Source organism: Labeo rohita, chromosome 23 (genome assembly GCF_022985175.1).
Source record: "Labeo rohita strain BAU-BD-2019 chromosome 23, IGBB_LRoh.1.0, whole genome shotgun sequence".
NCBI lineage: Eukaryota > Metazoa > Chordata > Actinopteri > Cypriniformes > Cyprinidae > Labeo > Labeo rohita.
This window is the reverse complement of record NC_066891.1, coordinates 12,895,407-12,910,654: the sequence shown is the minus strand read 5'-3', so window position 1 is coordinate 12,910,654 and position 15,248 is coordinate 12,895,407. Positions and strand designations below refer to the sequence as shown.

Sequence of the window (15,248 nt, the reverse complement as noted above, 5' to 3'; positions counted from 1 at the left end):
AAAAGTATAACATTTAAAAGTATTGTTTTAATTTAAGTGTATTCAACTGTACTCTGTAATCACTTTTAACCGAAATACTGCTAATTCTCGTGCCGGCGTGTCTGCAAAATCTAAGTGGGTAGTGGGCTGCTGTTCGCCAGGAGAACTACAAACCTCAGACTGCCGCCTCACGTTTCACTCGTAGATGAAAGATGCTGTGACTGACTCCATAACCTGCCCATAAACAATCCATACTGAGATTAGAAAACATAAATTCAGTATTATAACGAATAAAATCAGTCTATGTTATGCAAGGCAAAAGGCATTTCCATCATGCAAAACAACCGCTGCCAATGCAGCTGACTGACATCTCGACCGTATATGTTGGATTGTGTAAAATAATAAGTTACAGCACAGTAAAGATTTCATAAATGAAACAAAACATATACAAACCTTTATTTTGCTGAAGAAGTGCACCAAATCAGTGGCGCTGAGAACCTCTCTCTCTTGTAGAGGAAGCAAAAAGCCCATGCTCTGACTGTAACTCAACAGCCGAGTTGTTTCGACGGAGACAGGCTCAACCCAGAGGTTGGGTGAAAAATAACCCAATATTTAACAACGCAATAAAATGACCCAAAAAGCTGGGTTAACAAATTACCCAGCATTTTTTAGAGTGCAGAAAAACTACCCAGCACCTGGGTAAAAATATTAAAAACAACCCACTAAAATGACCCAGCAGGCTGAACCCAGCCTTTTTTAGAGTGTATTAACTTGACTTGTCTATAAAGAACTTTTTATGCATTTGAAAGCTTCAGTGGAAGTTCTTCTTCCATTCCAAAATGGAACCCTTATTTTGAAGTGTGTACGTGTTCAGAATAGATTCTGAAAACTGAATTGTATTCCCCTATGAGAATAATGGAGAGTAAGAGTGTGTCTGTGTTTTAAGAGATATGTTGTAAAGGTAATCCCAAAGCTCCGGCCTTATCTGCTGCTTACTGGAGCTGAATACAGGAGTTCTCTGGGATGGATCCTGAGGGACAGGAGAACAGCCTAACTCGTGCTTTCGGACACTGGGGAGAAGTGGGGCCGAGTTTTATAGCTATAGACTTTTAACCTCAGCATTACTCCCTTCATCAGTGCATTATTACTAAAACCGTTTCTTTTCTCCATTAAACACACTGAAATCACGGCCAATGAGGAGCGAGTGGGGGGAATCGGGGAATAAAAGCCAGTCTGCCAGTTTGTGTAAATCAATCCCATATTATATCAAGTGCCCACTGCATAATTGGAAGCGTAAAATTGCCCATTTGCACAATATGCCACCTGCAACCCCTCTCTAGGCTGCTTTGCTATTGATACGATGGCTGGAGAGTGTCCACGCAACACCTCTTGCAATTTTTCTAGCGATTGCTTGGAAGACGCGCAAATTCCATTCTGTTGGGGAATTCTGAGGGTCATACTGGCTATTAGAGCCAGCGGAGGATAATTGAACCATTTGAATGAGCCCGATACAATCCCTTATAGTTCCAATTAAGGTGGTCAGAGAATTCCTCTCAAAACCACATTTTATAAAATGAAGTGCTCATCCAATCGCAGTCCATCCTTTTCCTGAACCCCAACCCTGTTGGGGTGAGCTGTGAGAGACGAGGGAGAGGGGGAGGGGGGTTCCATCTGCTTTGCTGGCTGTCCTTTGGGACGTGGGCATACCCCAAGGGGCTGTAGCTGGGAAGGATAGAGGGAGGGGAGGATGGGAGGGAGTGAGAGAAGTTGAATAGATTGCACCCATGCACTAATCAAAGGCCATAATCAGTATGCCCAAACACAATAGGCAGATTTTGCCCATTCCTTCTTCAAGCTTTTCCAACAAACACAATCATTGGAAGATTCATAAGTGTCATAAAACCAACTGCAACTGGCGTTTTGTAATTAATGACATGAGCGAGCAGATTTGCAGGGTTTCATTTCAACAAATTAAAAGATTTCGGAGTGTCTGGCAGGGGGCCACGGATTGTGTGTGATCAGGTGCATGTAGCCCACAAGTGGAATAGTCTGATTCCCACTGTGGTTTACAGCAATATGACACACAAAGGTGATAAGTGGTTTGATTTCATTTTTATGAATTAATTTAAATCCAAATACATTTAGTTTAGCATAAAACGTCATATTTTATGTTCTCTAAAGCTTATGTTCTCCACAGCCTTAAGAGAAAATGCAATATGCATGGGTGACAATGACATTTAAATCAGCCCAGTGCATTGGTTTTTGAAGTATTTTATCCAGACTTTTTGATGCATAAAAACAGATGCCAGCTGGAAAACACTACGGCTTCTGATTAAATGAGACGAGAAGTGATTGTTTGTTTGCTGCATGAAAGACAGAGAGACTAAATAAAAGGAATCAAGTTGCATCAGGTTTCATGGTTTCTCGTCAGCTCGGACTTGTTGAGGGATGCCTGGATCTGAAAGCGGCGGGTCCGTGTGGGTACCCCGGCGTTAAGCATCCCATTGATTGAACTGCTCCTCCAGGGCAAAAGCAACTTCAGTGCTTTAGTTAACACCCCTCCAGCCAACTGCAGGGCTTTCCGATTGGCTGGCTGCCTCTAAGCTGCCTGTCTTCTAGGCTTATTGTTTCACGAGCCCTACACAGTCAATATTAAGCTTGGCTAATGTGATATAGAGGCAGCTGGAGGAGCCACAGATATTACCATGACACTACAGAGTAAGGGGTGTAATGCCATTAAAAATAAATCAGGTGGTTTGATGATTTGGCATGGTCCGGGGATTCTGTGAGACATTAGGTGGGGCAGTTGCTATAATTCTATTACACATTCTGGGGGAACCTCTGAGGAACAATTGATTCCCTTTGCCTAGTTCAGCATAATTCAATTTCTTTTCATCAAAGGCCTGAAAAGCGGAAGGCAAAATAGAAAGTTTACTTTTCCAATTGGAAAAATCAGCCACCAGAATGATCAATTCTGCACTCGTGTAAAAAACAAGCAGATGTTCTGAAGACCTTTCACCTAAAGTTGGTAAAATGACTATACTACAGAAACTTCTGTAAGTCAATGGGAAAAACAACAACAACAACAAAAACAACTAAGCAACAGATTTAGGACATTTTAACATACCGGATTGCTTGTTGGTTAGATTATTGTACGAACAGAGATTAAGAGAAATGTGAGGCCCAAAATTAATCTCTTTAGTCGGTTGTAAGACTTGATGTTCACTCGGCAGACTCGCTTTGTTGACGCTTACGTCTTCACTGAGAAAACACGTGAGGTCACCACTCGTTACTAAAATACTTCATAGACATTTTGCTGCGAATTAAACAGGTCTGACGAGCATTTGTAATAACCAAAATGTGCATTAATTAATTAATTCAGTGTGCCGTTGGCCACGCGGTGGGGGTCCTGTGTCACCATTGTTATGATGCTCAAAACACATAAACGGTGATTTCAAGGCCCATTGAGCGGGCGATGGATTGTACGTAAAATCTATTAAAGGGCGGGGAGCATTGATTGCTCGACGGGTTCCGTAAAAATATCAAGTGCACTAAATCTATCTGGACGTATTTGACGCGGTAGAAGAGATGTGTTGACAATAAAACAAATATTTCAAGTTTCATTTAAAAAAAGTGTACATATGCTGTATTATTAGTGCGTTTAAAATATGAATAGCCTATTTATCATAACAAGTATGATTCAATAATACTGCTTAAAAGGGTGTTGCGCCATCAGAAATAAAGGCATGACATTTAATGGGAGAAATAATATTTAAAGTATTAACTCACATAAATTAGTACTCCTAATATTTGAATAGTTCAACATTGATAGAGGTCCACCCAAAATAGTCTATGAAACCGGTCTATGCATTATTTTTCACAAACAAAATATTTTTATTTACTCACGTGTGGCTTAATTAGGTAGGAAAAAGTACGTTTTATAATAGCAGTTTAATAGTCTAATTTATTTCCTTCCGTTAAGATTTTGGGTAATATTTGGGGTAATACTGACATCTAGTGTTTATAGTCAAGCGCTACTTTGCCCTTTGTGTTGTCACGCCCTAAACCTATGCTGATTGGTTAATAGGAAGACTATGCATAGAAAAGGAATTTTTGCCTTTTAGTGATTTCATTGTAAACACATGACCTAGACACTCCAAAACATTGCAATTGAATGGTTCAACAAACTGAAAAAGTGCTTGTATTATGAATAGCATTTAGATTTGCTTTCACTGGAATTACTGTTAAAGATTAACTTGTTTATTAGAAGCGGGTGTCATTATACTTTTTCCCCTACATTTACCCTTATAATGTACTTCATAAATACTCACTATAAAATACATACACACTAGACACCTCTACAGCTTAAGTCAGCTTGAGTCTGCAAAATGTTAATTATTATATCAAAATAAGTGGGGTCAACATGCATGTTATTTTTCATTTAGTACTGACCTGAATAAGATATTTCAAATAAAAGACATTTACATATAGTCCACAAGAGAAAATAAGTTGAATTTATAAAAATTACCCTGTTCAAAAGTTTACATACACTTGATTCTTAATACTGTTTTGTCCCTTGTTTGTCCTGAACAGTTAAACTACCTGCTGTTCTTCAGAAAAAATCCTTCAGGTCCCACAAATGTGTTGGTTTTTCAGCATTTTTGTGTATTTGAACACTTTCCAGCAATGACTGTATGATTTTGAGATCCATCTTTTCACACTGAGGACAACTGAGGGACTCATATGCAACTATGATGCTCTGGAAGGAAAAATAACGCATTAAGAGGAACTGCTTGAATTTGAAGATCAGGGTAAATTTAACCTATTTTGTATGTTGGGAAACCAGCATCTTTGTAGCTTAAGGGCAGTACTAAATGAAAAAAATATGTTATTTAGGCAAAATAAGAAAAATGTACACATCTTCATTCTGTTCAAAAGTTTACACCCCTGGCTCTTAATGCATCGTGTTCCTTCTGAAGCAACAGTGAGTGTTTGTACCTGTAAAAGTTGCATATCTGTAAAAGTTGCATATCTGACTCTTGAGTCCCTCAGCTGTCCTCAGTGTGAAAAGATGGATCTCAAAATCATACAGTCATTGTTGGAAAGGGTTCAAATACACAAAAATGCTGAAAAACCAAAGGCGGCAGTTAATTCAGGTAACAACACAGTATTAAGAATCAAGTGTATGTAAACTTTTGAACGGGGTCATTTTTATAAATTAAACTATTATTTTCTTTTGTAGACTATATGTAAACTTCTTTAATGTAAAATATCTTATTCAGGTCAGTACTAAATATAAAATAGCATGCATTTTGTATGATCGCTCTTATTTAAGTAAAATAATTAACATTTTGCAGATTCTGCAAGGTGTATGTAAACGTTTGACTTCAACTGTAAATATTAATCATGGACTTTATTGATGAGATTAGACTAATAGTCTAATCATCCAGTTATTACCTGAGCAAAATCTAAATATTATAGGAAAAAAATACAAATTGAACTAATAATAATAAAAATACTTAACAGAATTAGCACAAGGAAACATTGAGGAAGGATGCATTTACCAAGAAGTGTGAGAGAAGTATTTTCCAGATATGAAAGGAGAAGAATAAAAATAGAAATACCTATAAATAAACGTAGCAGATCTAGCTCTTCCACAAACACACACATACACACAAATGTAAAATAAGGTTCTTTATACTGATACTTCTATCTTTCAGTGACACAAACACCCTGACACCCACATACGAACACGATTCTGACCTACATATAAATACAAGCGGAGAGAGTGAAACAGACTCGGTGAGACAGCACTCCTACGCACACTCTCTTCCACTCTCCCTGCATGCACATCCACTGCATGAATTCATCCTAGATTATTCCTGCTACCTGCCTGCTTCTCCTATTCATCCTTTTCTCTTTTCTGCTATCAGAGGACACACATGCAATTCATCTGACTGAGCTTTTTCCTCGATTTTTGGCAAAGAAGGACAGGGAGGAAGGACACATTTCAAGGTCTAGAGATGGCACCCAAACGAGAACCGTCAATTAAAAAGTCTCCATCAGGGGGAACGTTACCAAGGCACGGACCACCATTTCCTTGCCCTACCACAACACCCTCACCCCCAAAACCAGCTCCTGAGTTGAAACCACGGATGCTGCGCCCTTCTGATTCCCCCTTTGACCCCAGCACGTTAGAGGTAAGTGATGGTCCCGCAACACCGTGTTTAGAATTGCTTATTCTTCATTACTATGGCAACAGCTCTTCTATGCATCACTAAAATGTATCAGAAATAAAATGTGGATGAAAGCCAAAAACCTTCATATGAATAACTTGATGTGGACTTAAGAATTACACGTTCATATTTTCTGTATGGCATCAGATCTGAATTTGAATTAGATAGTTGTTAATAAAACATCAGTGTAATCTTTTTTTCATGCAGCTTCTGATTACCTCAGCATAGCACACGGAAAACTGTGTCAACCCAGCCCTCAAATCTTAAGAGAATACTGGAGCTATATCAGGATTGAGAAATGGGGCACTGATGTAGCTGCTCCACACTATAGTGTCCCTGGGCTGCATTACTGTCACCTTCAGTTATACTTAAATGTACTAAACAATTCATGTTTTTCTTTGTTATATACCTTTATCTCAAATCTAGGTTGAACCAACAGAGCAGTCCATTGAGAATGAATCACTGAAGCTAAAATAAGAACAGTGGTCACTATAGACTACATTTTCTACGATTTATAGATATCCTTATATGAATATAAAGCCTACACCTACATGTTCTTAGGAATGCAGCTTCGAAGTAGCCTACACAATTGAACCTTACAAACAAAAGCTAAATAGCATGGCTTCACAAATTTACAAATCATCGGCACTGAATACACACGCTTTGCTAGATGTGTGCAGTCAATCATTATGCTGTAGTGATCTGCGCTGGGAGTGTCTCTGTGCACTTATGTCACTCTTTGTGTGTAATGAGAATACTCCACCCGTCATAGTAGTGAAGGGAAGTCCGACTCATTCTCGCCAATCGGTTCTTTCGAACAGTTCGTTTTAACGAATCAGTGATTCTTTACGTCATGACGTAAAACACGGTTCCTGACGTCCCATTTCTAGTACTGTGTTGAAGCAAGCATGTTCAGTAACAAATACGTTTTTTATAAATAATAAAGTAAGAGAGGTATCTTTTAAAATATTACACAGAATTCACCCTCTTGTGATTTTTGTGTTGATTTTTTGTGTGTGTGTGTGTGTATACTCAAGATTATGTTGGATAGACGACTCTAGTTTAATTTTTTAGGATGTTTGGAACATTAATACAAATCGAAATGTATGACATCATATTTGTTTTTGTACAAGATACCAAAAATGCAGTGACTTTTCTTACACAACTAATTATTTTACTTGAAAAATATCATATTCATGTAAAAAAAAAAAAAGGCTAAATCTAAGCCAAATTGTGAACACTTTATAAAAGAAATTAATCAGTATGGTACTGCTTTGCACAATATTAGATAGAAAAAAAGCTATGTTACTTTAATTTAGTTAATTAACCCCCGGTTTCACAGACAAGGCTTAAGCCTAGTACCAAACTAAAATGTAACTCTGAGTTACATTGAGTTTAGTCTAAGCCCTGTCTGTGAAACCAGGCCTAAATGTTTTAATTTTAACCCCTGGCATATATAGAATTTTTTCTTTACCTATGTACATGCACTTATTATTTTATTTTTTTCTGCATAAACTTTTTTCATTTTTCAACTGTTGTGAGATGTAAATGTTTGTACTAATATGCACACAATTGCATGATAATAATATTTTAAAAAGTCCCATTTCTAGGGAAACGTTTCAATAAAGCCATTTTAGGTAAATAACTATTTACGTATTTTCTGTACTTTATTAAATATTAATAATATAAATATTTTATCAAACATTAATGTTTTATATTCTTGCGTCCCGGTTAAGTTTGTTGCAGCCATGATTCAACCTAACGTCATGTACACTTATAGATTTTAAAGTAGCCTATTTTAAAATACCATAAATCGATAATGTCCAAATGCTCTTACTATAAATTCATATGTGGTTTTTTCGGATGTGAGTCGGACACGAAATACAATAAATACAGTCTCGGTTCAATAAGTTGTTGACTTGACGAATCGTTCATTCATATCAGTGAGCCGGTTCAGCTAGTTCTTTGAAAAGATTCGACTCCGAGAAATGATTCGTTCACGAATCGGATATCGCAACCCTTCATAACTCAGCAGCGCTACTGAATCATCTCACACTCCCGCCGCGACGCACACACCCGGAAAACAAGCCACTGCAGATATGGTAGGCATATCGATAACTATTTTATTTAAACATAGGTTTTAGTAGAACTTTTCTATATAAACATTACTAAGTGTATGGTTTGGTAACTACATACACGGTTAGTGCTAAGAATCTGCCGTTAGCCTATTTCATGCTAGCTAACCGAGTTTTAAGCCTTTTAGTACGCAAGGAAGTGACCAAACCCTATGTATATTGTTCGTGAAATTCTTCTTAAGGAATTTATAAGTATTTTAGCTAACTTACGTTCATTAAACGACTGTGTTTTAGTCTGTCTGTCACCCGGTAGCACGGCTGTGAGTTAGCAGACAGTATTAGCTGGTCAGTTTTAGCAAAGGATAGAAAACTTATCTAACTTTTTCATGCGGCCTAAAATACATCCCCAGACGGATTTCATGCCACAGATGTGTTGTTATTAGAAACTCCATCTGATTCATAGCTTTGCTATTGTGCATCATTTCATATTCATTGAATGTCGCTCTGTCTCAAACAGTCTGACTTCAGCGAGGACCAGATTCTTGGTGAGTTTGTGCGTTAGTCCAGATGCATGTTACTTTGTATATGTATTATTTCCTCACATTTCTTGCTAGACAGCCTGCTTTCATCATCCCATCCGTGTTATTCTTCTCATATGTTCCTCTGCCCTGGCATTCCTCCTGCTTTCTTTCCTTACCTTTGTATTGTTTTCCTTTACCACTGTTGTATGTCACCTCTAGATTGAGTTTAACTTGGAGCAAATACACGGTGAGTGCATTGAAAACTTTTCTTTTTGGTTCTGATCTCACTTAGTTTGCATGGTGTTAAGGACAACAAGCTGCTGTTTGGGTGTCTGATAGCACCTCACCTGCCTCCTCCATTTGAAGTGCATAAATTAAGAATTATAATTTGGTTTGTTTGAAGAGTAGACAATGCATTTTTGAAGTGTAGGCCTATCAGCGAATGTGTTTCTGCTGTAGCATGGCCAGTCATATCTGTTGAGGGTGTGTCTGAGTCAGGAAGTGTTGAAACACTGCTAACAAAAAAAGTGCAAAGTTTTGACGTGTTAAACGTGTAAATATCAACTTTGAAACTTGAATGTGAGTTATAGTTTGTGTTACTACCAGTCGCATGAGCTTTTTTGGTGAATGGCTGTTTAGGTTCGTTTTTGCTCTTGTTTGTTTAACCAAAAGAGGTTGACATAATACTGCTCACTCTCCCGTTTTCCTCTCATACCATATATGGTGAAAGGCTCAATTTAAGGCATGCAAGGGAACAGACACATTCCACTGAGTAGGAAAAGCATTACGGAGATGGGAGTTTTTTTGGAAAGGGCCTGTCCTGACGGATAACATTCAGTTCTTTTGACGAACTCTGGCTTGGAGTCAAAATAAGAGTTTATTTATAACCACATGCAGTTTAAGTGTTTAAACACTCAATAATAGATGATTAGGCTTATGTTTTGAGATGAATAAATTAAACAAATAAAATTAAACTAAATGAAAGTGCCTTTTTACTTTATTATATGTGTTATATATATATATACATTTTCATTGGAGTGCTTTTAGGAAGTTGTGTGTAAACATGAAGAATCACTATAGAATTATTTTCAAAATGCATTTTAAAAATTGTGTTTAAATGTCTAATATATATATATATATCTCGTACATGCATAATTTTTTACATATATACACTACCAGTTGAAAGTTTTTGAACAGTAAAATTATTTTTATTTTTTAAGAATTCTCTTCTGCATTTATTTGATCCAAAATACAGCAAAAGCAGTAATGGTAGTTGTGAAAAATGTTTACTATTTAAAATAACTGCTTTCTATTTAAATACATTTTAAAATGTAATTTATTTCTGTGATCAAAGCTAAATTTTCAGCATCATATAGTTAGTAGAAATTAATACTTTATTTAGCAAGGATGCTTTATATTGATGAACATGATGATAAAGACATTTCTAATGTTACAAAAGATTCCTATTTTAGATAAATTCATTAAAAAAACCTAAAAAAAAAAAATTCTACTTAACTGTTTAAACATAATGATGATAATAATAATAATAATAATAATAATAATAATAATTGTTTTTTAGCAGCAAATTGGAATATTAGAATGATTTCTGAAGGATCATGTGACTGAAGTAATGATGCTAAAAATTCAGCTTTGAAATCACAGTAATAAATTGCATTTTAAAATTTATTTAAAAAGAAAATGTTTATTTTAAAAAGTAATTTTAAAGAAAAGTATTAAATGGTATTAAAAAACATCTTACTGTTTTTGCTGTACTTTGGATCAAATAAATGCAGGCTTGGTGAGCAGAAAAGTCTTATTAAAAAACATTAAAAATCTTACTGTTCAAAAACTTTTGACTGGTATTGTATAACCTTTAGTTTTTCGATACTTTCAATACTTTTCATTACATTTCAAATAATACTTTCCATTTTTCAATACTTTCTTGATCAAATTAATATGCCTAAACAATTACTTGATGAGGCTGACCATTCAGAATTAAGTATTTGTAGATGGTGTGTACTAAATAATAATGTAGCTCAGTAAGTAAGTTTGCCTGAAGTTCTGGTTAAATAGCTATTTGGTGTGTTTGAATATTTCACTAGCTTTTTAACTTGATCAAAAGGTCTCTGAGTACTGAGGTATATAATGACTTAAGGTGGATGGATAAGATTTCTGTGGTCATTTAGCTTGCCTCGTCTAACCTGAATAGAGACCGCAGAAAATAGCCTGGTGTGGCATTAATATTGATGGCTGGTGCAGTATTTCTCTTTGTGCTGATCCATTGGGCTCTTTAAATTAATTCAGACTGGCCCATCATTACATCTTTACAATGAAAGGCATAATATATCTTGTTCTATTTTTCATGCTGACTAAAATCAATCATCCTTATTTGTCATCCCTGCATTCCAGTTTCTGTTTTTCATGCATGCGTTTCATCCTAGTCTTTTTCTGTCCTTTGTCGCAGCATTTTGTTTAAAAAATTTCTTTAATGATCTCTGCAGAATTTAAAGAAGCCTTCCTCCTGTTTGACCGGACGGGAGATGGGAAGATCACCTACAGTCAGTGTGGGGATGTGATGCGTGCACTGGGCCAGAATCCCGTCAATGCCGAGGTGCTCAAAGTCCTGGGTAACCCAAAGGCAGAAGGTAGGACAAGACACTATGGATAATGGCTGTTCTGTATAACCATTGCCTTTGTATCATATCTTTTCTATATTTGTATTTACAGAATAAAAAATTTCAGGCCTCAACAGTACGAATTTGTATCCGCTCAGCTGGTTGTGCAGATCTGTACTTGCCTTGCCAATATTTTTCCAGATTCATGACAAAAATATAAATTGTATTTTTAGCAACATACACTTCTGTTTAAAAGTTTGGGATCAGTACGATTAAATTTTTTTTTTTTTTTTTTTTTTTTTTTTTTTTAAGAATTATCTTATGCTCATCAAGGCTGCATTTGCTTGATTTAAAAAAAAAAATACAGAAAAAAACAAATATTGTGAAAATGTTATTACAGTTTAAAATAATGTTTTTCTATTTTAATATATTTTAAAATATAATTTATTCCTGTGATGCAAAGCTGAATTTTCATCAGCCTTTACTCCAGTCTTCAGTGTCACACAATCCTTCAGAAATCATTTTAATATGCTTATTTATTACTTTTATTATCAATGTTAGAAACCGCTGTTCTGCTTGCTTTTTTTGGGACATGATACTTTTTTTCAGGATTCTTTGAATAAAAAGTTAAAAAGAACAGCATTTATTCAAAATAGAAAGCTTTTCTAACAATATGTCTCTGCTGTTACTTTAATACATCCTTGGTGAATAAAAGTATTAATTCCTTTCAAAAAAAGAGAGAATAAAAATGTACACAAACTTTTAAATACTAGTGTATATTGTTACAGAAGATTTCTATTTTAAATAAATGCTGTTCTTTTTAACCATGTATTTATTATAGAATCCTGAAAAAACTATCGAAGGTTCCAACAAAATATTAAGCAGCTAAGCAGTTAAGCAGCAACTGTTTTCAACATCGATAATAAAGCAGCATATTAAAATGATTTCTGAAGGATCATATGACACTAAAGACTGGAGTAATGATGCTGAAAATTCACCAAAATAAATTACACTTTAAAATATATTCACATAGAACAGAGTTATTTTACATTTAAAAAATATTTCACAATATTAGGTTTTTTTCTGGATTTTTGATCATATAAATGCAGCCTTGATGAGCATACTGCACCAACAGGATTTGTAACAAAAATGTTCCATAACAGGAATAGTATGCTCAAAATGAAATATATTTACTCAACTATTAGCCCGTTGAAGATGAGTTTGTTTCTTCATTAGAACAGATTCGGAAAAATTGGTCATTACATCACTTGCTCACTAACAAATCCTCTGCAGTGAATGGGTGCCGTCAGAATAAGAGTTCACAGTTGATTTAAAAACATCACAATCCACATTACTTTATCAGCCCATCAATTAAAGTTTTGATGAAAGGCTGAACCACTGAAAAGGGTGTGAAGTTTGTTTAAATGCATAAAAGCATGTTATCTCAACTGACCCAACACTCTTTCACACTAGCCCGTCATTATCATTGAGCCCTGTATTTGTACAGGTTGTAATACTTTGATCAACTATGATAATTACAGTAGTTCTGTCTTCCCGCATAATATGGAAACAAATGCTATCTTGTCTGATTAAACACTTCTTTGTTCCACAGAAATGAACCATAAACTGCTGGACTTTGAACAGTTCCTGCCCATGCTCCAGGCCATTGCCAAGAACAAAGACCAGGGCACGTTTGAGGACTTTGTGGAGGGGCTTAGAGTATTTGACAAGGAAGGCAACGGCACAGTCATGGGTGCTGAGCTCCGCCATGTTCTCACCACACTGGGTAAGCTGGCCTGGTCTCCAGAGAAGATTTATTTATAGCCCACTCCTCCACATCTAGGCCACTGAATGAAGACATGGTTGAATTGAACATTATGGCATAGTGGACCATTTGCAAAACATTTATACATGGGGTTTATTTTCTTTACAGGAGAGAAGATGACCGAAGAGGAGGTAGAAACGCTTCTAGCCGGACACGAAGATGCTAACGGTTGCATCAATTACGAAGGTAAACAACGGAGTTTGGTTATGCATTTCGGTTCATGATGCAAGCACTCAGGTCAACGAGCTTAATAAAAGCACATTTTAATATGAAATACAACATTGTGCTGGGATGTATGAATGTATTGTTTATGCACCACAATGGAAAAATGTTGTAACCATATATACAAGCTGTTTTAGCGAGAATCTGATCTTGAAAGCATGCCGTAACTGTAACTGATCTTCCACAGCCTTCGTTCGCCACATCATGTCTGGCTGAGAGATGTCTCGGGTGTACGTCTACCTCCTGCCCTCAACATTTATAACACGTGAAGCAACAATCCATCCAGGCTTTGTCTTTACAGCTCTTAGACGTGCATGATCGTATAGTCTACACCTCTTCATTTTGCATTTTTTATCCAAAAGAAGCTGTGCGTCATGTGACGTCTAGAGCTGGAGAGCCTGGTTGGATGTAGTTTAAAGGTTTTAACACATGGTTGGACTCTTCCCTATCTCTGCAGCAGCCTTTCCTTTGGCCCCTGGCTGCGGCATGCTCTCTGCATGTGGCCGTCCTTGCGACGGCTCTCAGAGGCAAAGGGCGACTGCACTGCTTCAGACTTGAGCGCACGTCAAAGGACATAGCATAACATGGTGTACTGCTTTTAAAAGCATTTTATTCGGTCTTAGATTTGCCTTTAGATATCGGCACACTCCCTCCTTGTGCTCACCGAGCAGTGCGGTTGCTTTTATTATTGACTAACCAATGAAATTGCAGTGGTTTGGCTGTTTTTGCTGGTCTTTCTCTCCCTTTTCTTGATGGAGGCTGATCCATAGCTCAACTCTACGATCTCTCATTACTGTAGCTGTGCTATAAAACAGTTTCCACTCTTGCCCTGTAGAGGAAAACCAGAAGGAGCTTCTTTAACATTTTCTTGAATCCTAGACCTGGTTAAGTCTTTGAGCTGTGGTTTAGTTGGAGCTAGCCATCTTGCTCTCACCCTGTTTCTCACCACTTATGTATGAACGAGTATAACTGGGGAACGGCTTCTAACTACAGCAGATGTTGCAGATGAAATGCAAATGTGTTTTTTTTTTTTTTTGAAGGGTTGAAGTTATACACTACCAGTCAAAAGTTTTTGAACAGTAAGTCGTGTTTTTTTTTTTTTTTTTTTTTTTTTTTTTTTAAGAAATCTTATCTGCTCACCAAGCCTGCATTTATTTGATCTAAGTATAGCAAAAAAACGGTAAAATTTTGAAATATTTTTACCATTTAAAATAACTGCTTTCTATTTGCATATATTTTAAAATGTAATTCCTATTATTTCAAAACATGATCCATCAGAAGTCATTGTAATATGCTGATTTGCTGCTCAAAAACAATTGTATTATAAACAACTGATTTTTTTTTTTTTCAGGTGTCTTTAATAACTAGAAAGTTGAAAAGAACAGTTTATCTGAAAGAGAAATCTTTTGTAATATTATAAATATTTTTATCATCACTTTTGATCAGTTTGAAGCATCTTTACTAAATAAAAATATTAATTTCTTAATTTTTTTTTTTTTTTTTTTTTTCCCCAAAAAAAATTTTATTCAAAAAATCCAAGCTTTTGAATGGTATCGTGTATAATGTTACAAAAGCTTTTTATTTCAGATAAATGCTGATCATTGGATCCTTTTATTCATCAAAGAATCCTGAAAAAGTACGGTTTTACCAGTTTTAAATAATGATGATTATAATAATGTTTCTTAAACAGCAAATCGGCATATTGGAATGATTTCTAAAGGATCATATGACACTAAACACTGGAGTAATGATGCTGAAAATTTAGCTTTGATCAC

General features: G+C 36.0%; 1 protein-coding gene across 5 annotated transcripts in view; it reads left to right on the top strand.

The window, feature by feature from the left end:
* Positions 1–5,829: 5,829 nt before the first annotated feature.
* The window catches only part of zgc:153867 (uncharacterized protein LOC337226 homolog), a 9,941-nt gene continuing 522 nt past the window's right edge, over positions 5,830–15,248 (top strand). The window contains exons 1-6 of one of the 5 annotated variants that reach the window (XM_051096409.1): positions 5,830–6,179; positions 9,031–9,058; positions 11,313–11,456; positions 13,039–13,212; positions 13,360–13,437; positions 13,661–13,703. In XM_051096409.1, the coding sequence (XP_050952366.1) occupies positions 6,003–6,179; positions 9,031–9,058; positions 11,313–11,456; positions 13,039–13,212; positions 13,360–13,437; positions 13,661–13,689 (630 nt within the window). In that variant the 5' untranslated portion in view covers positions 5,830–6,002 and the 3' untranslated portion in view covers positions 13,690–13,703. Of the gene's footprint in view, positions 6,180–8,195; positions 8,318–8,807; positions 8,836–9,030; positions 9,059–11,312; positions 11,457–13,038; positions 13,213–13,359; positions 13,438–13,660; positions 13,704–15,248 lie in introns of those variants that run through there. The other 4 variants (XM_051096411.1, XM_051096407.1, XM_051096412.1 and 1 more) reach the window with 4 other exon arrangements.